This window comes from Eulemur rufifrons, chromosome 20, assembly GCF_041146395.1.
Source record: "Eulemur rufifrons isolate Redbay chromosome 20, OSU_ERuf_1, whole genome shotgun sequence".
Lineage (NCBI taxonomy): Eukaryota > Metazoa > Chordata > Mammalia > Primates > Lemuridae > Eulemur > Eulemur rufifrons.
Window position 1 is genome coordinate 21577420 of NC_091002.1, and position 26284 is coordinate 21603703.

At 38.7% G+C, this 26284-nt stretch overlaps 1 protein-coding gene and 1 non-coding gene across 3 annotated transcripts in view; one reads left to right on the top strand and one right to left on the bottom strand.

The window, feature by feature from the left end:
* Positions 1 to 206: 206 nt before the first annotated feature.
* Positions 207 to 26284, top strand: part of SAMHD1 (SAM and HD domain containing deoxynucleoside triphosphate triphosphohydrolase 1) — a 47555-nt gene continuing 21477 nt past the window's right edge. For both annotated transcript variants that reach the window (XM_069496346.1, XM_069496347.1), the window contains exons 1-9: positions 207 to 414; positions 5883 to 5949; positions 9748 to 9820; positions 13955 to 14115; positions 16292 to 16407; positions 19093 to 19163; positions 24373 to 24531; positions 25512 to 25612; positions 25730 to 25838. In XM_069496346.1, coding sequence (XP_069352447.1) covers positions 207 to 414; positions 5883 to 5949; positions 9748 to 9820; positions 13955 to 14115; positions 16292 to 16407; positions 19093 to 19163; positions 24373 to 24531; positions 25512 to 25612; positions 25730 to 25838 — 1065 coding nt within the window. The remainder of the gene's footprint in view (positions 415 to 5882; positions 5950 to 9747; positions 9821 to 13954; positions 14116 to 16291; positions 16408 to 19092; positions 19164 to 24372; positions 24532 to 25511; positions 25613 to 25729; positions 25839 to 26284) is intronic.
* On the bottom strand, positions 23169 to 23275 carry LOC138401268 (U6 spliceosomal RNA). Its single transcript, XR_011236432.1, has one exon. It is a non-coding gene; the product is annotated as a U6 spliceosomal RNA (small nuclear RNA).

A 26284-nucleotide genomic window follows, 5' to 3' on the forward strand; every position in this document is an offset into this window, starting at 1 on the left:
CCATTGCGCCTGCGCAGGGAGCCTGGAGGCTAGATGCCCCCAGGCTGCCTGGCCCCAAGGGCTGGGCTGTCAGTGCGCCTGCGCAGGAGGACAGTAGGTCGGCAATGCTGAGCGGACTCGCTGTCCGCGCCAGGCTGTCAGAGCGCCTGCGCGCGGGCTGGGCGCCGCGGTGCTTGACTGTGCTGTGCCGGCTGCCCGGTGCAGTCATGCAGCGAGCCGAGTCCGAGCAGCCCTCTAAGCGGCCCCGACACGATGGCAGCCCAAGAACCCCACCAAGCACTCCTTCCGCTGCGGCAGGCAGGTCCCCGGGCCTGGAACTCCACCCCGACCACAAGACGTGGGGCCCGGAGCAGGTGTGCTCCTTTCTACAGCGCAGTGGCTTCAAAGAGCCCGGGCTGCTGAAGAACTTCCGAGGTAGAGGGGCTGAGGGGCGCGGGCTGGCGACCAGCGGCGGGGGCCAGCCGGACCTGAGGAGAGGCGCCCTGGGGGAGGGGTCCACGCCAGGGGACCTAAAGCCGGGAAGGGAGACCTGACGCGGAGGCGCCCAGAAGGGCGGACCTGCGGCGGGGGGCGCCGTGGGAGGGAAGACCTGAGGCGGCGAGCCCTCCGGAGCAGGGGCCCGAGGCGGGGAAGGGAGACCTGACGCGGGAGGCCCCCAGAAGGGGTATCCCCCGGGGCGGAGGAAGGAGAAGTGGGGGCGCCTGGGGGAGGGGATCCGTGGGAAGGGAGCAGGTTCTGGGAACCTGGAAGGGACAAGTGTAGATCTGGATCTTACTCTGGTGGGTTTCTTCAGGAATTTGTCGCCCCAGCGCCGGACAGGCGAGACTCAGGTACCCGCCCCCACTTTTTTTTTTTTTTTTTTTTTTTTTTTAGTTAGAAGGTTTTTTTTTTCCCCAGACCTTGGTCAGAGGCATGCTGTCTGTCATTCAAGCTCACCAGCCTCCAGAGACCCCTGTCTGCTAACCGCAGCTCCTTGAACACTTGCCACATGAAAGGATGATCTGGCACTTTTAAGTTTTGGTTTCCTCCCTGAACTTGGGGTTTTCCTAAGGTGGAAGGAACTTGCTTAATCTCTGAATTCCCACTGCCTCCCTTAGCATCTCAATAGCGCTTAATAAGTGTGTGTTGACAGTACTTGCAAAGCTTACTGATGGTCATGTCTTGCTCTTTAAAAGCAGTTACCCCTCCTAAATCTGAACGCTGGGGTTGTTCACTTGACCACTGCATCCCGGCTTTCCATAGTTTGGCCACATGTCAAGGGGAAAGGTGTAGGTTGAGTTTTAAGCGACTTTTACTGGTTCATGTTCGAGCATCCGTCGGCTTCAAGTCTACTCAACTTCTTGTGTTGGGCATGAGACTTAAGCCTTGCCTCATTGTCCTCCGAGATGTTTAATAGGAAGGTGGTTATTTGGTGGATGTGACTTGCAAATTCAGTAAACTTTTGCATTTGTAGGGTGGAGCCCTGTTTGCCTAGGTTGAAGCCTGGGTAGGAGGAACTTTAGTGGTTCAGGATCTAAAGATAGCTTGAATGGGTATGGGAAATAGTACTTCTCTTTTTCCCTTTCCCCGTTTTGTTTTCCTCCACTGCAGGGATGGATTTTTTTCTTTGTCTAACAACTGGTGGGGTGAAGTAGTTTTATATTTTGTCTCCAAATGTAATTGGCTATGTTGCTGGCTCTCTATTTCAGTGGTATTCTGTAGATTAACTCGTCAGCCTCCATAATGATCTGTGTTCTCTTGAACCCTATGGGCGGGCCTTCAATTGGTACAAACTGACCAAGTGTTCCCAATTGCTCATGTCTTTGGGGTGGGGAACCTACAGCCTTCTGGTGTCAAGACTGTACTTTGTTAAGCACCAAAGCAGGCAAGAAAAGCTTCGTCTTCCTCTGATACATCCCTTTTAATAAAAGAATTTGTTTTGTAAAATTTGGATTCAGTCAAAAGGCTGCACTCAACTAACCAGAAGGTCACAAGTGGCCTCAAGGCTGCAGGTTCCCCAGCCCACCCTCTTTTCCTTACAGACCCCTGAGTTCTTGCTTGCTCTAAAAAAGTGGACTATGCTCCCACCCCCACCCCTGATCAGCTTCTCCTGGCGACTGGCTGACCACAGAGGGACACTGTCCTGTTGGACCTCACTGATCATTTTCCCTTGTTTGTCCAGGTTCCCCTCCTAAAATTCTACTTATTTCTGCTTGCCCCCTCCTTATCTTTTTCTTTTTGTTTTTTTGGTGTTTGGGGTTTTTTTTGTTTGTTTGTTTTTTTGTTTCTTTGTTTTGTTTTTTTTTGTTTTTTTTTTTGAGATAGGGTCTCCCTCTGTCACCCATAGCTCACAGCAACCTCAAACTCCTGGGCTCAAGCAATCCTCCTGCCTCAGCCTCCTAAGTAGCTGGGACTACAGGCATGCACCACCACACTTGGCTGCTTTTTAAATTTTTTGTAGAGACATCCCTTTACCTTGTAAAAGAACCTTTGTTCTGTTTGATTTTTGAGCTGCTTGCAGATATCTAAGGTTGAAGCTTTCTCCCTATTGCAATAGTCCTTTTTTCTAATTAAAATCTCTCTTTCTCTCTCTCTCAGTCCAGATTTGGTTTTATTTGACAAAAGCAAACATATGGTACAAGGTCCCTTTCCTCGTGTGGAATACAGCTTCACAAGAACCCTGAAATTAGTTGTTATACTCCACACTTTTTACAGATGGTATGTGTGAGGTGCAAAGGTGTTAAGTAACTTACCAAAGATCACACTGATAGAAAAAAGCAGAGCTGGATGTTTTTAAGGTTATATATAGGTCTTTCGACCCACCCAAGAACTCATGCCAGCTATACCTTAACAACTGTTCTCATTAAAAACCATTGGAGGCCAGATGTGGTGGCTCACGCCTGTAATCCTAACACTCTGGGAGGCTGAGGCGGGAGGATCACTTGAGCCCAGGAGCTTGAGACCAGCCTGAGTAAGAGCGAGACCCTGTCTCTACTAAAAATAAAAAGAAATTAGCCAGACAACTAAAAATAGAAAAAATTAGCCAGGTGTGGTGGCACACGCCTATAGTCCCAGCTACTCGGGAGGCTGAGGCAGGAAGATGGCTTAAGCCCAGGAGTTTGAGGTTGCTGTGAGCTAGGCTGACGCCACAGCACTCTAGCCTGGGTAACAGAGCAAGACTCTGTCTCAAAAAAATAAAAATAAAAAAAAAATTGGATAATATAAACAATATTAGATAATCAACTAATGAGGCCGGGTGTGGTGGCTCACACCTGTAATCCTAGCACTCTGGGAGGCCGAGGCGGGTGGATTGCTCGAGGTCAGGAGTTCGAGACCAGCCTGAGCAAGAGTGAGACCCCGTCTCTACTAAAAATAGAAAGAAATTATCTGGCCAACTAAAATATATATATATACAAAAAATTAGCCGGGCATGGTGGCGCATGCCTGTAGTCCCAGCTACTCGGGAGGCTGAGGCAGTAGGATCGCTTAAGCCCAGGAGTTTGAGGTTGCTGTGAGCTAGCCTGATGCCACGGCACTCACTCTAGCCCGGGCAACAAAGTGAGACTCTGTCTCAAAAAAAAAAGCAAGGGGGAATAACACTTCAATAGAAAAATGAGTAAAACATAGGAACAGACCATTGACATCTAGCTAGTAAACACAGAAAAAGATGTTCAGTGTCAACAATAATTTTAAAAGTATCAATTTTTGATTTATAGTGGAAAAGATTTAAAAGCTTGATAATAGAGGAAGTGGGTAATCCAAGAAAGTTGATGAAAGTGTCAGTTGACTCCACCATGCACAGTTTTTCAATACCTTTTGACTAATAGGAATTTCATGTATAGGAATTTGCAGATATAATTGGACCAGTGTCCAAAAAGTATATTTAAAATGATTCTTCTAACCATTGGTTATAAATACCAAAGAAGTAGAAATAACTTAAATGTCTATCAATAATAGTAATAAATAATAGCGATGGCTAACAGTTGAGTTTTTAGTTTGTGTGAAATACTATTGTATGCTCTTTACATGTCTTATCTTGTAAAATCTTTAAAACTTTTATGACATGGGTTCAATTATATATCTATTTATTTATTTATTAATTTTTTTTGAGACTAGACTACAGGCATGTGCCACCATGCCCAGCTAATTTTTTTTGTATATATATTTTAGTTGTTTAGCTAATTTCTTTCTATTTGTTTAGTAGAGACGGGGTCTCGCTCTTGCTCAGGCTGGTCTTGAACTCCTGAGCTCAAATGAGCCACCTGTCTTGGCCTCCCAGAGTGCTACGATTACAGGCGTGAGCCACCATGCCTGGCCTGAATAACTTTTTTGTAATAAAAAAAATACAAAAGGGCCGGGCTCAGTGGCTCACACCTGTAATCCTAGCACTCTAGGAGGCTCAGGTGGGAGGATTGCTTGAGCTCAGGAGCAAGAGCAAGACCCCATCTCTAGTAAAAATAGAAAAATTAGCCGGGCATGGTGGCCCGAGCCTTTAGTCCTGTTAGGATAGAAAGCCTAGTAGGTGCTCACCTCGAGGGTAGAGATGCAGAGATTAGGATATATAAAAGTAAAAATGTTTATTTTGTCCTTTTGGAAGGAGAGAGAGAGAGAGAGAGAGTAAAGAGAGGGAGAGCAGGGAGAGGCATGGCATCCCAAAGAAAGAGAAGGGGTGCCAGCTGCAAGGCCAAGTGGCTTGCTGATTTTATGGGGACAAAGAGGAAGAGAAAGAAAATAGTGATTGATCTTTAGCTGTTATTAGAAAATTATTGCAGGATTAGGTATTTTCCTGTTATTTCAGCAAGGCTGCCCCTTTCAAGTCCCAGCCACTCGGGAGGCTGAGGCAAGGGGATCGCTTGAGCCCAGGAGTTTTGAGGTTACAGTGAGCTAAGATTGACGCCATTGCACTCTATCCAGGGTGACAGAGTGAGACTGTCTCAAAAGAAACACACACACACACACACACACACAACTATTTTTGTTTAAACATTTTTTTCTTTTTGGAAAACCACTTCCTCATTTTCTCTTGTTACCTTTAGAAAGAAGGTTTTTGTTTGAAAATAGTCCAGAGTTCTGGAATCTGAGGTCAGGAAGGACTAGAATTAACTATATATTAATAGAAAGAGAAAGGGGAAAAAATCCAACCACATAGTACGTATCTATGTATAACTTTTTCAAACCACAGAGTATTATGTGCTTTCCTAGTAGGTTTTAGAGAAGTTATCACTTTGGGTGTTCCCGAGGTTTTAACCTGATGATTCTAAGAACAATAGACTTAAGTTTCCTTCCTCATCCCCACCCCAAACCCACTGGTTTGAAAGGTAGTTGCTGTCCCAGCAAAACCCCATAGGTAATCATGTTTCACTTTTTGCAGCTGGCCTTTTCCTCCAAATAATTTACATAAATAATTTTTAAATTTTCTGCCAGGCCAGGTGGCTCATAGCTGTAATCCCAGTACTTTGGGAGCTTAACGTGGGAGGATCATTTGAGGCCAGGAGTTCAAGACCAGCCTGGGCAACATAGTGAGACCATGTCTCTACAAAAAAATTTTTAAAAAATTAGCCAAGCATGGTGGTGCATGCCTGGTAGTCCCTGCTGCTCAGGAGGGTGAGGTGAGAGGATTGCTTGAGCCCAGCCTGAGCAACAGAATGAGACCCTATCTAAAATAATAATAATAATAAATTAAATTTTCACCTGATTTATCAAAAAATGCTTCTTGGCTTATTTACCTAATGAAAATTAAGACTTTACAAGTAACAAATCAAAAAAGTGATACTTGCCTATAGTAGGTGCTCACCAAATGTTGATCTGAATAAATTCTGGGTGGATCCAAATTGAAAGAAATTGAAAAGCATATGTTGTAAATATTGAATTTATTTGTCTTTTTTCTTCTCTTTCTTCCATAGAAAATAAAATCACAGGCTCATTACTGTCCTATCTTGATGAGTCTCATCTTGAAAATCTTGGAGTAAGGTAAGAATGATAAAATTCACATTGTATCTTCTATAGTTGGTGCTTTTTAAAAGGAAAAAAAAATTCACATTGTAACCAAACATACTTTATCCAACTTTGAGTGACAAAGCCCAGGATCTCTGATATTACCTACCCTCATTTTAAATCTATGAAGTGTTTTATTAGCCAGGCATGGTGGTACACATCTGTAGTCCCAGCTACTGGGAAGCCTGAGGCAGGAGGATCACTTGAGCCCAGGAATTTGAGGTTGCAGTGAGCTATAATGGTGCCACTGCACTCTAGCCAGGGGCAACAGAATGAGAGTCTGTCTCAAAAAAGGAAAAGAAAAGAATTGTATGGACATGCCTTCATGAAGTTTGTAGTGACCAACTTTTTACTCTCAAGTTCAGAATAATTGAATTATATACACCAGAAAATATATAAGAACCAAGAGGAAAAAAAAATATTGGCAAGCAAATCAAGGCTACAAATCTGTCTTGAATATATTTCTAGGTCTTCCTAAAGCTATCTTAAGACTAGAATGTATCCCTGATATTAGATTTAAAGACACTATGCAAAATAGTTTGGCACTTTCTAGTTGTATAATTTGGGACAAGTTATTTGGCCCTTCAGTTTCTGTACCTGTGAAAAGGATAATAATGAGACAATAATAATTAACCCTTAATAAATTTTCAATAGATAGATAGATCTCTATGTATGGCTGGAGGTTCTAGGATCTAGATTAGAGCAGGGCCATTTAAAAAGTCTCAGTTGAGTATCCAGTGTTAAATTCCTTCAAATGGAGATTTTGTTTCTATTAGGAAATTGGCAACAGTGGTGAAACATGGTCTTTTCTTCTGCAAATTCACTTAGCTAAATGTTGTTTGTGGTAACAGTAACCAAAGAATCAAAACAAAGGATTATGCTGAATTACTTCATGCCCTATTGCTTAGTATTAATAATTGATAGTGGATGTAGATTGTAAAACAAGATCTCGGTAGGACCATTAACTGACTTTCAGTAAACATCCTTTGGATCAGAATCTTCAGGGACCTCATCTTGGCTCTTTCATAACCACATCTCAGCCCCCTCAGTCCTCTCAAAGACCCTCTTGCTACCTATTTCTTGTGTATAATAGTTGCTTACTGTTTGAACTAAATGGAATTTGCTCTAATAGAGTCCTTTCATGGGAACCATGTATGTCTTTGTGGACGCATATACTATTGATTCGTTCTACAAATATTTATGGGAGGCTCACTGTATGTTAGGCGTTATTCCAGGAACTTGGGACATCTGAGTGAACAAAACAGACAGAATTCCTGAAGGAAGATTATACGGCATAATTCTCGTGTCCCACTTCATAACTCAGATAGATTCTGCAACACTCATTAGAGCTGTGTTGTTCTGTATTGTAGTAACTAGCTACATGTTTTAATTAATTAAAATTAATTAAAAATTCCTCAGTTACACTAGCCATATTTCAGGTACTCAATAGCCACTACGGCTAGTGCCTGCTATGTTGGACAGAGCAGATAGTAGAACATTACCATCATCACAGAAAGTTCTTCTGGACAGTGCTGCCTTAGAGGATGTCAGTGGGATTAGCCCTACCCACTGCTCCACCCAGTTGCTCACAGTGTTACCAATGCAACCAACCCGTTGATGTACCTTTGTACTGTCTTTATTGTAGTTCCTGTTTCACCCTTCCTAATACCCTACTCCACTGCCTAGGGTTCACACCCCCAAAAAAATTACTTGTATGCAAGCTGTTGTCCTGGACTCTGCTTTCTAGGGGAATCCAGTTTAGACATATACATCTTATTTTCCCTCAATTTTACAAACAACCATTGATTTATAAACGTTTTTCTATTAAGCATTGTTACATTAAATGTACACATCAATTGTAAGAAGCATTAGATTTCAGAAACATTGGAATACAGAAATAAAATCTTATTATAGTTTAAGTATCCTGGCCCATGGCTACTTTAAATCTTTATTTAATACCATAGCCTTTTCTCGAAACAAAACAAAACAAAAGCCAGGCACAGTGGCTTCTGACTATAATCTCAGCTTCTCAGGAGGTTGAGGCAGGAGGGTTGCTTCAGCCCAGGAATTCCAGACTAGCCTGGGGAGATATAGCGAGACCCTGTCTCTAAAACAAATGAACAAAAAACTAGGTTTTTGGTGGTGGTTTTTATATACTCTAATCAGTGATTTCCTTATGAATAGTTTCTTTTTGTTTTTTGGGATTTAAAAAAAATTTTTTTTTTTTTTTTTAGAGATAAAGTTTCTTTCACTCTGTCTCCCAGGTTGGAATTCAGTGGCGTGATCATAGCTCAATGTAACAAATTCCTGAACTCAAGCAATCTTCCTGCCTCAGCCTCCCTAGTAGCTAGGACTACTAGGGCACACCACCACGCCTGGCTAGTTTTTAAAAATTTTTTTTTGCAGAGATGGGGTCTCGATATGTTGCCCAGGCTAGTTGCAAAACCCTGGCCTCAAGTGATCCTGCCACCTCAGCCTCCCAAAGTGGCTCATGACTGTAGTCCCTACCCTGGGTTGAGTGGAGTGGTGTCATCATAGCTCACTGCAACCTGAAACTCCCAGGCTAAAATGTTCCTCCTGCCTCAGCCTACGGAGTAGCATGGACTATAGGTGTGTGCCACCATGCCTGGCTAATTTTTTTCTATTTCTGATAGAGATGGGGTCTCGCTCTTGCCCAGGCTGGTCTCGAACTCCTGACCTCAAGCAATCCTCTGGCCTTGGCCTGCCAGAGTGCTAGGATTACCGGCATGAGCCACCATGCCCAGCCAGATTTTAATTAAGTAATAAATACTGAGTATCAGTTCAGGAAAACACTGGGTAATAGTGAGGTTAGATTAGGCTTAGTATTTTATGCTGTGACTTCTGGTTATGCTCAGCTGTGTGACTACCCTTAACCCGGGTCCACCTATAGGTACTTCTTAAAGCCTAGTTTTGTGCTGTGCTTGTTATTGTCAAACTGATGAGGAGGATGGGAAATAGTAAAACACAAGGTATGATGCATTAATTATCAGCTATACTAATGCTTCTGTTCATCCCAAGAATATCATTCTTAGATTTTTTATTAACATCAATCTCAGTACAACATAGAGGTCAGTGTAGTGCTTCTGACTCCACATCTATATATGGCTTCTAGCAAAAGATTTATTTTCAATCTGATTAGCTGGTAGGTCAGTAAAACCCCTTACCTGTTTCTGTTGACACTTAGCCAGGAGTGAGGACCAATAAGTAATTGTAAATGAAGTAGAAAAAGGAATCACAGGATTTTGAGCTTTTTAAATCTAATTCCCATTAATTTTTTTCTTGAAACTGGAACATTACGAGAGATTACTGACAATAGAAGATGGGTATAAAGAAAGTTAAAACCTTCATGTATATGTTTGATTCATGCCTAAGTCATACCTGGTGCTTATAAGCCAGTCCAGGCTTGTGAGAGTAGATGTTGACTTCAGTTTGGTTAAAATAAGTTTGATGTACAAAGTGGGCATTGAGTAGAGATGGGGATGTTGAATTTATCAAGTCTGAGTTTACCAAGAGAGAAGAGGATCAAGGGCAGAACCCTGGGCGAGACCTACATTGATTTAGCAGGAGAGTCCCCTATCTTAGGAGAAAGGTAGAAGAGGGTTTCTAGGAGGAGGATGTTTGAATTACTGATCCTTCCAATCTAACTTCTCTTTCTGTTACTGTAGATAATCTAGAGTTAATTATATAATATTATGTATTCCAGGGATGATTAAGCAAATAATGATAGATTTGCTTATCCTATTATAATTTTAGTTCCTTATGGGAAAGGAAGAAGCTGCTTAGTCATATCCAGCGACTGAATCAGACTCTCATTGATACAATGAAGGTAAGAGGAATCTGAGCTTATTGTGTTTATTGAATAGAAAATGATATAACTCAATCATGTAAAATTTATTTTGAAGAGAATGGAAAGAAATCTTCTTGGTGATGGAACGGATCTTTACTTTTTAAACTTTCTGCATTTTCTAAAATAAGCACAGTATTTAAATCAAAATAAAAACTAAAATACATTAAGCATACAGAAAAGCATAAATATAGACCACTTACCCAACTTGTAAAATCTTAACATGCCTGGCCTTACGGTTATAAAAACATGAGAAATTGTTCACCATGCATGTGACATGAAAAGAGAGAGAATATGTGTTATTATGGTATTAACTAAGTTAAAAATAATTTAATTTTCACTGTTTTTATAAAGTTGCTTAAATTTATTTTATTTTATTATTTTAGCATATTTAGGGTGAATAAATGTTTTAAGAATAGTAATTACAACCTGAAAAATTGACAGTGAAGGCTTTTAGGCTATTAAATGTTTTAAAAATAGATTTTAGAATTTTTCTTTGTTGATCTTTAATAATAAAATAGATTCTCATTTGTTTGTGGTGGTTACACTGGTCTTGTGTAAGGAGGAAGGAATAGACCAGTATATGATTTTCAAATATTTAAAAATCATGGGAATTTTTTCATGTCGGATAAGAATATTCACAAGGTTAAATTAAGGCATTCTTGGTTCTTTCTATTTCTGAGATACTTTAACATGATTCCTGGTATATTAAAGGCTGACCTGATATAGTTTTTTTTTTTTTTTTTTTTTTTTTTTTTTTTTTTTGTTGAGACAGAGTCTCACTTTGTTGCCCAGGCTAGAGTGAGTGCCGTGGCGTCAGCTTAGCTCACAGCAACCTCAAACTCCTGGGCTCAAGCGATCCTACTGCCTCAGCCTCCCGAGTAGCTGGGACTACAGGCATGCGCCACTATGCCCGGCTAATTTTTTCTGTATAGATTTTTAGGTGTCCATATAATGTCTTTCTATTTTTAGTAGAGACGGGGTCTCGCTCAGGCTGGTCTCGAACTCCTGACCTTGAGCAATCCACCCGCCTCGGCCTCCCAGAGTGCTAGGATTACAGGCGTGAGCCACCGCGCCCGGCCCTGATATAGTTTTAATCATAAAGTAGTTTTATAGAGCAGGATGAGAAAAATTAGTAATCACTTAACATCACCATATATCTTTTCTTTGTTAACATGTATACATATCAGTTAACAAAGTTGTGAATTCTGGTCATTACTTGACTCAAGCTGTCAGTACTGAAGTTGAATTGAGCTAAAATTATCTATTGCTTAACAAGGGTAGTTCTGAGAAATGCATTGTTAGTTGATTTGATTACTCTGGAAACATGGAGCATGTTTACACAACCTAGATGGTGTAGCCTGCTACATATCTAGGCTAGATGGTATAGCCTATTGCTGCTGGACTCTAATTCTTTACAGCATGTTACTATACTGAATACTGTAGGCAATTGTAACACAATGATATTTGTGTGTGTAAACATATCTAAACATAGAAAAGATATATAACTGTGGTATAAAAGTGGCACTCCTATATAGGGCACTTACCATGAATGGAACTTGCAGGACTGGAAGTTGCTCTGGGTGAGTCAGTGAGTGGTGAGTGAATGTGAAAGCTTAGAATATTACTGTACACTACTGTAGACATTATAAATACTGTACACTTAGGCTATACTCAATTTATAAAAAATACTTTAATAATGAATTAACCTTAGCCTACTAAAACTTTGTTACTTTATAAACTTTTAAATCTTTTTAACTTTTTTACTCTTTTGTAATAACACTTAGCTTAAAACACAAATACATTGTTCAACCATACAAAAATAGTTTCCTTCTTTATATCTGTATTCCATAAGCATTTCCCTATTTTAAAAAAATGTTTTGTTTTGTTTTGTTTTGAGACAGAGTCTTGCTCTGTTGCCCGAGCTAGAGTGCCATGGCGTCAGCCTAGCTCACAGCAACCTCAAACTCCTGGGCTTAAGCAATCCTCCTGCCTCAGCCTCCCGAGTAACTGGGACTACAGGCATGTGCCACCATGCCTGGCTAATTTTTTTCTATATGTATTTTTAACTGTCCAAATCATTTCTTTCTATTTTTTAGTAGATACGGGGTCTCGCTCTTGCTCAGGCTGTGAAAAAATGTTTTTAACTTTTAAACTTATTTGTTAAAAACTAAGATACAAACATACACATTGGCCTGGGCCTACACAGAATCAGGATCATCAATATCACTATCTTTCACCTCCACATCTTGTCCCATTGGAAGATCTTTAGGGGCAATAACAAGCATGGAGCTGTCATCTACTATGATAACAGTGCCTTCTTCTGGAATACCTACAGAAGGACCTGCCTTAATATAAGCAGAAGGAGTACACTCAAAGATAATGATAAAAAAATATAATATACTAAATACATCAACCAGCAACATACTGGTTTGTTATCATTGTCAAGTATTATGTGCTTTACATAATTGTATGTGCTATACTTTTATATGTCTGGCAGTGCAGTAGGTTTGTTCACACGAGCATCACCATAAACACGTGAGTAATGCATTGGTGCCACAACATTACCATGGCTACAGTGTCTCTAGGTAGTAGGAATTTTCCAGCTCCATTATAATCCCATGGGACCGCCATTGTATATGAGGTCCATCATTGGCCAAAATGTCATTATGGGATACATGGCTATATTTGTAAAGGAAATGAATTCCTCATTACCAACATGTTCAAATGTTGGACCAGATGCCCCTATAAGCTTCTTTACAGCACTGAACTTCTGTAATTCATACTTTATATATTTCTGTGTATAGACAAGGTACATGCTAAATAATCCAATATATTAACATACATTACTTTGCAATAACAATTCACCAGTAGTCGTTCAAAAGATGTTTGAGTTCCTGCTAAGTGCCAGGCAAGGTGGTGTGTGATAGGTTCTGAGAATATAGCAGCAATGAGATAGACAAGATCCTTCACCTAGAGGCCGGGCGCAGTGGCTCACGCCTGTAATCCTAGCACTCTGGGAGGCCGAGGCGGGCGGATCGTTTGAGCTCAGGAGTTCGAGACCAGCCTGAGCAAGAGCGAGACCCCATCTCTACTAAAAATAGAAAGAAATTATATGGACAGCTAAAAATATATATAGAAAAAGTTAGCCGGGCATGGTGGCGCATGCCTGTAGTCCCAGCTACTCGGGAGGCTGAGACAGGAGGATCCTTTGAACTCAGGAGTTTGAGGTTGCTGTGAGCTAGGCTGACGCCATGGCACTCACTCTAGCCTGGGCAACAGAGTGAGACTCTGTCTCAAAAAAAAAAAAAAAAAAAGATCCTTCACCTAGAATGCCATATGCTTTTTAAATATTTCATGGAGCAGTTTGAATATCATGCAATCTGCTAAGTCATCTAACTTATCAGATTCTTTTTTTATTCTGTAGCCTGCTCTTTAAAAGGCAGTTACTATGAACAGTTAAGAAAGTTATATCTTTATTTAAAGAGCATAGAGGGATATTAAATCTTCACCCATATTTAAAGCCCCTATTTAAGTTTAGAGTAATGAATAATTGTGGAATTTATCTTTACTAAGTATTTCTGAGTAACATTAAGTACCATAGAGTTTTATCTTCCTATGTATTTCTAATCTATATGGTAGAAGAGTTTCTTTCCCTCCCTCCCTTCCTTTCAATTTTAGTGATGGGTACTATATAGATACATTTAGAAAAAAATTTAGACACAATGCCTACAGTAATATGGCTTACATGATCTGAATGAATATGTTTAAGTTGAAATGAATATGTTAAATGAGTGTGTTTAACTTGAATACAAGACTAACTTGTTAAAGGCTAATTAAGTCATATTCATAATAAAAAGATTGAAATCCTTATCTTTCTGTTATTAGAATCCATTAAGAAGAAGTAAAATATACCCAGATCCAATATATGTGATCTGTTTGGTAGTGATACCTAAATAAGGTAATGATATTAATATATTGTCATTTCCCTTAATATTATTATTACTTGAACAATTAAATAGCTTTGACTTTGCACTGTAGTTAGGAATGGCTGTACAAAAATTTTAGCTGGAGTTATTTATTGTTATTCATATTAATTTAAACATAATTTTCTAGGTAATTAATGATCCTATCCATGGCCACATTGAGCTCCACCCTCTTCTCATCCGGATCATCGATACACCTCAATTTCAGCGGCTTCGATACATTAAACAGTTGGGAGGTGGTTACTATGTTTTTCCCGGAGCTTCACACAATCGATTTGAACATAGTCTAGGGTAAGAAGGGATTGGGGTGGGAAACTTGCAGTTATTAAGTACCTCTTCTGTCTCATGAAATAGTTTTCTTGTCTTAATCTTTTAGAGAATAAATAGTTTTACACAATGATGGTAATATCCTTATTTTATGTTGATGAGAAAATTTAGACTTTTGATTTACCTTGCTATATATTATTTATCTTATATATTCTTATAAGCCACCTCAGATCATTCCTGGAAAGATAAGGTGTCTGTTGACAGGTCAGTTGGATAAAATATTTGTCTTTAAATATTATTTAAAAGCTATTAGGGTTGGTTACTGATAGAACTAACTCTGTAAATTTGATCATTTGATTTTCTGATAGTCTCTATTTAGTCTTTCAAAGAATTGCTCTTTGAAACCAGATCATTTTCTTATCTACTATGAAATGTGTAAGTCAGGAAAGCATTCATAATCTTAGAGAAAGTGATGCCTCTCTTAGCGTCTGCTTTTGCATTATAAAATGTAGAGCTAAGAGGACATGGACAGGGAAGAACTAGACAGTTTTCCAGATTTTCATGAAGTACTCATAGTGTATTACTTTGTTTTTTTGTTTGCTTTAAAGCATTTTTGATTAGCCAAAACACATAGATCTATACTCAAATGTTCATTCAGTCATCAACAAATATTTATTGAACACCATACCAAACTGTGAACAAGATAACAATTGTCGGTACCTTCGTGGAGCTTAGAGTTCAGGGGAAAAGAAAGATGATGTATTCATTTAGGAATGACTCTCAGAGGGAAGTGCTGAAAGTGCATTTAACATGTTACACACTAGGCCGGGCGCGGTGGCTCACGCCTGTAATCCTAGCACTCTGGGAGGCCGAGGTGGGCGGATCGTTTGAGCTCAGGAGTTCGAGACCAGCCTGAGCAAGAGCGAGACCCCACCTCTACTAAAAATAGAAAGAAATTATATGGACAGCTAAAAATATATAGAAAAAATTAGCCGGGCATGGTGGCGCATGCCTGTAGTCCCAGCTACTCGGGAGGCTGAGACAGGAGGATCGCTTGAGCTCAGGAGTTTGAGGTTGCTGTGAGCTAGGCTGACGCCACGGCACTCACTCTAGCCTGGGCAACAGAGTGAGACTCTGTCTCAAAAAAAAAAAAAAAAAAAAAAAAAAAAAAAAAAACATGTTACACACTTTATCTTCAGTGTCATAAACATTAGAAAACCAGAGATTCTTGGTGGTTGTTTTTTTCCTTAATTGTGGTAAAATACACAGAACGTAATATTTACTGTCTTAACTATTTTTAAGTGTACAGTTCAGTAGTGTTAAATACATTCTCATTTCTGTGCCACCAACATCCAGGATTCTTTTCGTCTTGCAAAACTGAAGCTATATATACCTATTAAGCAATAACTCTCCATTTCCCCCTCCCCCAGTCCTTGGGAACTACACAATCCCACTTTCTGTTTGTATGAGTTTGACTACTCTAGGTACCTCATCTTAGTGAAATCATACAGTATTTGCCTTTTTGTTACTAGCTTATTTCACTTAGCATAATGTCCCCAGAGTTCTTATAGGTCGTAACATGTGTCAGAATTTCTCTCCTTTTTAAAGCCGTATAATATCTCATTGTATGTATGTACCGCATTTTATTTATTCATTTGTTGATAGATACTTGGGTTGCTTTCATCTCTTGGCTATTGTGAATAGCAGTGCAATGGACATAAATGTGTGAATATCTCTTTAGGATCCTACTTTCAGTTCTTTTGGATATACACCCAGAAGTGGAATTGCTGGATCATTATGATACTACTATTTTTAATTTTTTTGTGGAACCATCCTGTTTTCCATAGCAGCTGCACCATTATACATTCCCACTAGCACAAGGATTCCAATTTCTCTGCATCCTGGCTAATGTTTGTTATTTTCTGGGGGTTTTTTGATAGTAACCATGCTAGTGGGTGTGAAAAGCTATTGCATTGTGCTTTTGATTTGCATTTCCCTAATGATTAGTGATGTTGAGCCAGAGGTCTTGCTTTTGGGTTTCTGTTTGTGTGTGTTTCTGTCTAGTTCTGAAATAGAGTATTCTGTAAAATTGTCCTAGAAATAGTAGAATGCTTGAGAAAACATATCACATTTCTTAAGGATCAGAAGTATCACTTATCTTTCAAATGAAAGAGTGATTTTTTGTGTTTTTGCTCTGCAGGGTAGGGTATCTTGCAGGGTGTCTAGTTCGTGCACTGTGTGAAAAACAACCAGAGCTGCAGATAAGTGAACGAGATATGCTCTGTGTTCAGATTGCTGGGCTTTGTCATGATCTAGGTAAGCTGCAAAAAGAGCCAGTGTTGTTATGTAAAATCATAACACGTTATTTGTCTCTGAAATTTAAAAGTCAGGCTGGGGGCAGTGTCTCACACTTGTAATCTCAGCACTTTGGGAAGCTAAAGTAGGATTGCTTCAACCCAGGAGTTGAAGACCAGCCTGGGCAACATAGTGAGATCTTGTCTCTACAAAAAAAAAAAATATTAGTGAGGTGTGGTGGTGTGTGCCTGGCGTCCCAGCTGTATGGGAAGCTGAGGCAGGAAGATCAGTTGAGCCCAGCAGTTCAAGGCTACAGTGAGCTATGATCACTCCACTGCACTCCAGCTAGGGCAACAGAGCAGACTCTGTCTCTTAAAAACAAACAAATAAACAAACAAACAAAAAAACAGACCAACCAAGAGAAATATGGAAATTGTGGGGATTTTTTTTGTTTTTGTATTTGTTTTTGTTTCTGAGACAGAGTCTCACTCTGTTGCTAGAGTGCCGTGGCATCAGCCCAGCTCACAGCAACCTCAAACTCCTGGGCTTAAGCATTCCTTCTGCCTCAGCCTCCCGAGTAGCTGGGACTACAGGCATGCACCACCATGCCTGTCTAATTTTTTCTATGTATTTTTAGTTGTCCAGATAATTTCTTTCTATTTTTTAGTAGAGACGGGGTCTTGCTCTTGCTCAGGCTGGTCTCGAACTCCTGAGCTCAAACGATCTGCTCACCTCGGCCTCCCAGAGTGCTAGGATTACAGGTGTGAGCCACCGCACCTGGCCAGAAATTGTGTTTTAATTCGTCAGTTAACATTATAGAAATGTGTCATTCCTTCTTCTTAAAGTGATTCATAAGTACAAAACAGTGCTATTTTTTTTTCTTATAGTCTTTCAGTGAATTTGCCATGCTAAACATCTTTGCTACAAGTTATATTAAAGGGCTTTTGATAGTGAGGTTTTCTTACTACTGTTTTTAGGATGATATAAATTCGATTTTTCTTTTATCCTTCTTATTGAAATAAAATTGCCATTTTCCCCTTACCTACTTTGTCCAAGCCTTTTTTTCCATATTTATGATACCTAATCTGCCCTAGTAGCTTAACACATTTATTTATTTATTTATTTATTTATTATTTCACACAATTAGAAGCCCCAGGTAAGATTAACACATTTAGAGAACTCCTTTTCTGACTCAATGTGTGGTTTTGGGCCACTTTAATCCAAGTAAAAGAATATCATCCTTTTCCTTTGACAAAGCAAGAGAAAAGGGACTGCCTTGGGGGTTTTTACCTCTATCCTTGTATTTATTGCTAAGTATTCAAGGATGCTCAGAGTTTGTGTGTGCCCTCGGGGCATGAGAAAGGAGGTGTCTCTGTTTCAATATCTGGATACTTAAATGGGGTAGGGCACTCTCTTTATGTCCCTCTGGAGATTTCTGAGAATCATTGGGAAATCTTTGCCGGTCCCCAGGAATCTGAGCACTACAATAATGAGCCTTTATGTACAGACTGTGAGATGCAAAGAGAATGCCCAGGGCTGGTCCAGGTGGGCTTACTCTCTAGCCAAGTAACTCACTTCTGTGGAAATTCTAACAATGTCAGAGTTGTGGAAGTTTCAAATTATTAAATGTTGCCGAACTATTTGGGAGGCCAAGGCGGAAGGATCATTTGAGGCCAGGAGTTGGAGAACAGCCTGAGCAAGAGTGAGAGGCCCCTCTACAAAAAAAAAAAAAAAAAATAGCGTGTAGTGGCACATACCTCTATTCCCAGCTACTTGGGAGGCTGAGGCAGGAGGATTGCTGGAGCCCAGGAGTTTGAGGTTGCTGTGAGCTGTGATGATTCCACTGCACTCCAGCCAAGGCGATAGGGCAAGACCCTGTCTGAAAGAAAGACAGACAGACAGGGGGTGGGAAGGGAGGGAGGGAGGAAGGAAGGAAGGAAAGAAGGATGGATGGAGGGAGGGAAAGAAAATATGGAACTGTAAATCACTTATTAGTAAGAAACTACTAGTGATCTCTACTTTTGATTGCCCATGTCACCAGTAAAAATGCCAAAACACAACCCCAATATGTATATGTTTATTATAAAATATATTATGTGCATTATAACATTTTCATAAAGATGGGTGTTTTAAAGGTTGAGAGTAGTAAAACAGAGTTCTAATATTTTCTTCCTGCATGCCGGTGGATTGTCTTAAAACTGCTCTTTTAATAAAAAATATTCAATCTGAAGATTCCAAACAGTTTTTGGAATTAGCATTCCTTTTAACTACACACAACTGTCTATCAAGCCAGGTGTGACGGAGCTCACCTGTTGTCTCAGCTACTCCGGCGGCTGAGGTAGGAGAATCACTTGAGCCCAGGAGTTCAGCGTTGTAGTATGCAATGATCACACTGTAAATAGCCATGAAACTCCAGCCTGGGCAATATAGTGAGGCTCCATGTCTTTAAAACACAAACAGAAAAATGTCCATTTATCAGATTTATGTAAGCTCTGGTGACTGGAGACCTCTGTATGGAGAGTTTACTGTCCTGTATGGTTCTGCTTCCTGTTTTCTTGTTTTAGAAAATACAAAGAAAGGATTTGTCCCTTTTTGTGATGTATTTATAGGTTATTAATTTCTGTTGATATTCAAGTTAAACTAAAAAGATTAAAGTATTTAATTTACAAACATTTTTCTCATTCTAAGGCTGCGTTTGTTTTTAAGGTCATGGGCCATTTTCTCATATGTTTGATGGAAGATTTATTCCACTGGCTCGCCCAGAGTTGAAATGGACGGTATGTATGTTCAATAGTCAATAAAAATATTGAAGTAGGTTATTTAGTTAAAGTATCTATTTCCACTGCTGTGTTACAGAATACTTCCCCATTACAATTCTTAAGGTGCTTTCATTCATATATATTAATACATGTTTTCATTTGATCCTCACAATAGTCTGTAAGAAAGTTATCATTATCTCCCTTTTTACAAGTAAAGGAACATGAAACTCTCGGAAGTGTATGGATGCACCAAAAATCACAAAGCTGTTAAATGCTGAAACCAGCACTAGAAAACCAGTAGCCAGTTTAATGCTCTTTCTACTCCACTGCACAACTGTAAAATGAAAAAATAAAAGGCCAACTTTGGTTTTGACTCACTTGGTATGACCATGAAGTAATTGTTACCAGCCGAGTTTTGTCATATATATTAAATGAACCATTTTATAAGTAGGCATTTGCAGGTGGCTGACCGATATTTTTTTAATCGATTTTGAGAAGTAAAGTTAGGTTGGCCCTCCAGCTTTTACCACGTTGTATTCTGGAACTGGAGTAGAAAAGGATATTAATATTGAAAGCTTCTTCCATGTCAACCACTATTTTCTTTCTTTCTTTTCTTTGGAGGTGTAATTCACATACAATCAATTGTACAGATCTTAAGTGTACAGTTCAGTGAGTTTTGACAAGCGTATACATCCATGTAACCATTACCCTAATCAGGACATAGAACATTTTCATCTTCCTGGAAAATTCCCATGTGCCCTTTTTCATTCACTTCCCATTCCTCCGCCCGCCATCACCTTCTGAATTTTATAAACATGGATTAGTTGTGTCTGTTCTTAGACTGGATATAAGTGGAATATATTGTGGGTGCTGTTTTATCTCTTGCTCTATTTACTCAACATAGTGGTTTTGAGATTTGTTCATGTTGCGTGAATCAGAGTTGATCCCTTTTTATCGCTGAGGTAGTATTCCACTGGGTGAATAAGTCACGATTTGTTTATCTTTTCTTCTTTTGATGGAATTTGGGTTGTTTTTAGTTTTGGTTGTTATAAATAAGGTTGCTAAGCACATTATTGTACAAAATTTTTGTAGAAATATGTCATTTCTCTTAGGTGAATACCTAGGAGTAGAATTGCTGGGTCATGGTAGATGCATTTTAACTCTATAAAAAACTACCACATTTTTCCAATGTGGTTGTATCACTTTACACTGCCACCGGCAACACATGAGAGTTCCAATTGTTCTGTCCCCTCACCATTTATTTAGTCTTTTAGATTAACCCTTCTAATTAGTGTCGAATGGTACTTTGTAGTTTAATTTGCATTTTCTAATGGATGTTGAATACCATTTCCTGTGCTTTGTTATTGATATACCTTCTTTTGTGAAGAACTCTTTCATCATTTTGCACATTTAAATTTGATTGCTTGCTCTTCTATTACTGATTTGTAGGGATTCTTTATAAATATTGCTAAATATGTGTATTGTGAATATTTTTCCTCAGTGTCTGGCTTGCCAATTCATTTTTTAATGATACCTTTTGAGAAACAGAAGTTTTAAATTTTGATGAACTACTATAGTTCTTCAAGCCAGTAAAATGGATAATTTCTCACCAGTTTTCCTGCCTTGGGGCCTGCCCTCAGGCTAAAAGCCATAAAACTGGAATATTGCTCAATACCTTTCCCTTCCAGTTATTGATTTTCTTCTAACATCTGTTTGCTTTTGGTCTCTCTCCAATATCTTCAGGGAGTTGTCCAGAGATTATAGTTATTTTCTCCAGCAGAGTTGATCTAACAGGATCTACTCAGCCATTACCAAGTCTTTTTCTTTAAATTTTTTGCCTTTTACATGTAAATCCTTAGCTCATGGGGAATCTACTTTTCTTTATGTGTATGGGAGAAATCTAATTTATTTTTGTTTTGTTTTGGGTTTTTTTTGGTCTCCCTGGCTACTCTACGGGCCACCCCTGTAGGGTCCTCATCCTAGCTCACAGCAACCTCAAACTCCTGGGCTCAAGCAATCCTCCTGAGTAGCTGGGACTACAGGCGCATGCTATGACGCCTGGCTAATTTTTCTATTTTTTGTAGAGACAGGGTCTCGCTCTTGCTCAGGTTGGTCTCAAATTCCTGACCTCAAGAGATCCTCCTGCTTTGGCCTCACAGAGTACCAAGATTACTGGCATGAGCCACCCCGGCTGGCCGAGAAATCTAATTTTTTAAAAAATACGGATCACTGTTTTTTGAATAGTTCATGCTTTCTCCACTGATCTATAATACCAACCCCAACATTTATTAACTTCTCATATATGATGAATCTTTCTGGATTCTATTCTGTTTCACAATTATTTTTACTTTTGGAGGGAAATAAGAAACTTTTATGTCTGAAGAATACAAGCCCCTTTAAATTAACAGGCCCAGAGAGGCATTGGAATGAAAGAGCGATTGTGCCACTCCCCGTTGAGCTAAATATTTACATCTTGAAGCCATTTGCTATGTGATGCTAGACTGCCAAGCAGCCATAAAATACCACACACTGTATTGCTTAACAAAAGATAACCAATCACTAACCTATGTTATTTTTGTAAACCAATGAGAATTCCTGATCAACAGCTTCCATAATCATCCCCTCTTCTGATTCCTTGTTTTCTTTAAAACTTGAGCCTCTCTTTTATTCTCTGGAGCACTCCTCAAGGCAACTTGGAAGTTTGTCCCAGGCTGTAGTCCTCAGCCTTGGCCCAAATAAACTCTCTACATTAATTTTGCCTCGGCTTCTTCCTTTTAGGTCAACATACTTCTGTTTGTTTGTTTGGTTGGTTTTGGATTTTTTGAGACAGAGTCTCATTCTGTCGCCCCAGCTAGAGTATAGTGCATCATCACAGCTCACTGCAGCCTCAAACTCCTGGACTCAAGTGATCCTCCTGCCTCAACCTCCTGAGTAGCTAGGACTATAGGTGTGCTCCACAACCAGCTAATTTTTCTGTTTTTAGTAAATAGGGGCCCTCGCTCTTGCTCAGGCTGGTCTCGGACTCCTGAGCTCAAGTGATCCTCCTGCCTTAGCCTTCCAGAGTGCTGGGGTTACAGGCGTGAGCCACTGCGCCCGGCCCTGATTGAATTTTTTTAACATTTAATTTTGACATAATTTCACACAAAAAAGTTGCAAAAATAGTACAAGGAATTCTCATAAACCTTTATCCCATTTTTGCCAAATGTTAACATTTTGCCATGTTTTCTTTTCAACATGCTCTCTCTTCATATATAAATTTTTTTCTGGACCATTAGAAAGTAAGCTGTAGACATACTTTTTTATTCCTAATTAGTTCAGTGGGTATTTCCTAAAAACGAGAACATTCTTTTACATAACTGGAGTACCATGATCAAAATTAGGAAATTAATATTGATGCAGAACAGTTATCTAATTCACAGACTTACTTTCACATTTCACCGATTGTCCATATGGAAAATCAGGGAAAAGCCTTTTTTCCCTGGTCCAGGATGCAATCCAGGATTAAACATTGCATTTAGTTGCCATTTCTTGTTAGTTTCTTCTCATCTGGAACAGTTCCTTGGTCTTTATCTTTCATGACTTTGTCATTTTTTTAAGAGCAGGTGAGCTATTTTGTGGAATGTTCCTCAAGTTGAGTTTCAGTTTAATGTTTCCTCATAGAGTGAAGCTATGCATTTTTGGCAGAGTAACACTGAAGTGATGTGTCCTTGAGAAGGTATCATACCAGGGGGCACCTAAAATCTAGAGTCATTACTAGTAATACTTTGTTAAGTTTTAAAAGAAGTTTTTAATTTTAAAACAATGAAGTAAAACAGAAAAAAGTGTTAAAATTTCAGCATAGAGAAAAGAATTACAAAGATCCTATAATGCTTTGTAAAATACTATCTTGCTTATAAGACTGTCTCAAATTCTGTATTTTGTGGCCATTCCAATGACCCTCAGTGAGAAACAAGAAAAGTAATTTCCTTCAAAGAAATCTTTTTTTTTAATTTTAAAAAATATATTTAAAATGATTTCTATGAAAAAAATATGGAACGCTTCACGCATTTGCATGTCATCCTTGCACAGGGGCCATGCTAATCTTCTCTGTATTGTTCCAATTTTAGTATATGTGCTGCCGAAGCAAGCACATCCTTCAAAGAAATCTTAAGGACACTACAAAAAAATCCACATTCTCTTATGCATTCTAATTACTGGTAATATTAACTTTGCTGATTTCATTAAAGCAGTGTCTGCTAAATTTCTCCACCCTAAAGTTACTAGTAACATTTTTCCTCTTTGTTATCATATGCAGCTTGATTCAATTTTTTAAAATAGTTGTAGGACCATTCTGATTTTGTTTTTCATTTGAGTTAGTTTTTGGTAAGACCTGGGATAGGGCAGATGTGTTCAGGTCATTTGATCTTTACACTGATTGTGAATGAGTGAGCAGAGACAGATGAGCAAACTGAGGCTCATTTGAGATTTCAACCCACATCTTGACTCCAGACCTCTGATACTTTTGTTTTTATTGGCAAGTTTACAGGCACCCGTTCTTGACACTAGATAGGAGTGCTAACAGGTCTTGTAACTTTACATGTTAAAGGCTGTTTGTAAAATAGAACTAGAAGCTGAATAGGGAGGATTGCTTGAGCCCGGGAGGTGGAGACCAGCCTGAGCAACATAGTGAGACCCCCCATCTCTACAAAAAAATAAAAATTAGCCAGGTGCAGTGGCATGCACTTGTAGTCACAGCTACTCAGGAGGCTGAGGCAGGAGGATCACCTGAGCCCAGTAGATTGAGTGAACTATGATGATGCCGTTGCTCTCTAGCCTGGACAACAGAGTGAGGTGCTGTCTCAAAAAAAAAAAAAAATATATATATATATATATATATCTCTATCTCTCTCTCTAAATTTTATAGTGATATTTATTAAAATGGGATTCTATCTGTATGACTCTATAATGTTCTTCCAAATACTGTAAATGATTATAGCTCATCAAATGTATTAAATATTATATGTTTATGCAATAATGAATATGGTTTCTAAAAGGTTTGTAGACAAGTAAAATAATGACAGATTTGACAAGAGTTTTAAATGTCTGCAAGGCTGTAGTTGGAAACTAGATAATTAATATGCAATAGAACCTTATCTCAGAATTACCTAGAAGAAAGTATAATTTTGGTAATCAGGGCCCCCAGTGGGCTACAGTCTGTAACACACAATATTGTGCTGACTTTTCCTAGCATGAACAGGGCTCAGTTAAGATGTTTGAGCACCTAATTAATTCTAATGGACTCAAAGCTGTCATGGAACACTATGGTCTCGTCCCTGAAGAAGATATTTGCTTTATCAAGGAACAAATTACAGGACCACTTGAATCACCTATCAAAAAAGATTCTGTGGTAAGTTTGCATACAACTTAATTTGAACTGACTAGTCCTTTTCATCTAGTTTTTTCTTAATTTTTTTAGAGCTATACGTTTGGCTATTTTAGAGGCTAAATGATAAAATATAAGTTATATATTTCTACTATTTAGTGCAGAAAATAAAAGGCTTATATTATTTTCCATCTCTTGAGTTCTTTAAAAGTTACCCCCCAAATTAAAATATATAAATCCTTTTTTAATGAATATATATATAATATTCTATATAGAAGCCTAAAGTAACTTTGTTTGGAAATGTAAAAGTCTACGTCTTGTTTAACCATTAAAATGACCATATTTGAAATATTTAAATATATGATGATCTAGAAAAAAGTTGAACTCGTTCAGAGGAAGATGTTTTGTTTCCTTTTTGATCTTTTGTATTTTGTTTAAAAAAAAATGGAAAAATGGTTTCCCCCTATGATTTTTAGGGTTTTTTGCTCAAATATATACAAATCTATTTATAAGATATAAGATAAAGAGATGGGTTTTGCGGTAAATATCCTATTTCCAAAATATGGAACTCCAAAAATGCTTTGAACAATGTATGTTATTTAGACTAGGTATAGCCACTTTAAAACATAGTACTGTTCTAATGCATGAATTAAAGCATTGTCATTTAAGGAACATTCTTAATAGTTTATAAGTAGATTTTATATTTTAAAAAAGCTTTAAAACTAACAAAACACAAAAATTGTTGGTTATGGGAAGTGTAATAGAGTTAAGATCCTTTCAGTGGCACAAGAAAGTTTAGCATTAATAGAGCATCATATATCTTAGCATTCTTTTCCCTTTCTACTAGTAATCAAGTAGAAGAAGGAAAGAATAGAACCTTGTAACTTACTTCATATTCCCAGTCAGGTATCTGTTTATAATTTTTAGATTAATGCAATTGCTTTGCTTGTATATAGATTTGGTGTCTATCCTAAAACTTTTCAGTGGGTTTTCTCGTCTTCCAGTGGCCATATAAAGGGCGTCCTAAAGAGAAAAGCTTCCTTTATGAGATAGTGGCTAATAAAAGAAATGGCATTGATGTGGACAAATGGGATTATTTTGCCAGGTATGCACTGAACACTTCAGAAAAGTAGGTTTAAAATCTTTACATAAATTTAGGGTTAATATTTAAGATACAGCTTCCTTGACAAATTTTATCTCTCTGCTTTGGAATCCTTCTTAGGGACTGCCATCATCTTGGAATCCAAAATAATTTTGATTACAAGCGCTTTATTAAGTTTGCCCGTGTCTGTGAAGTAGATAATAAGATGCTTATTTGTACTAGAGATAAGGTAAGTTGTGTCAGAGGAAATAGTAAGAAGAATATATTTAATGGTCTGATATCTGGAAATAACCATTAAACAAATTGGAAAAATTAACAAATCATCAATTTCTTTACTTAATGTCTAGCATTTGTAAATATCTTAAGGCTCTTTTCACTTGCACTGCATTATTCAATAATAATAATAAAATTAAAATTGCCATTTATCAAGTTTTGTGCTAGGCACTTGTTTTGTGGGTTTTTTGTATGGTTGGTTTTCTGTTTTGTTTTTTTATTTTTAATTGAGATGAGGATCTCACCATGTCACCCAGACTGGTCTTGAACTCCTGAGCCCAAGTGATCCTCCCACCTCAGCCTCCTGAGCAGTTGGGACTACAGGCACACACCACTGTGCCCAGCTTCTGCTAGGCACTGTTTTAAGTGCTTTAGATGAATCTACTCAATCTTCATAACCGT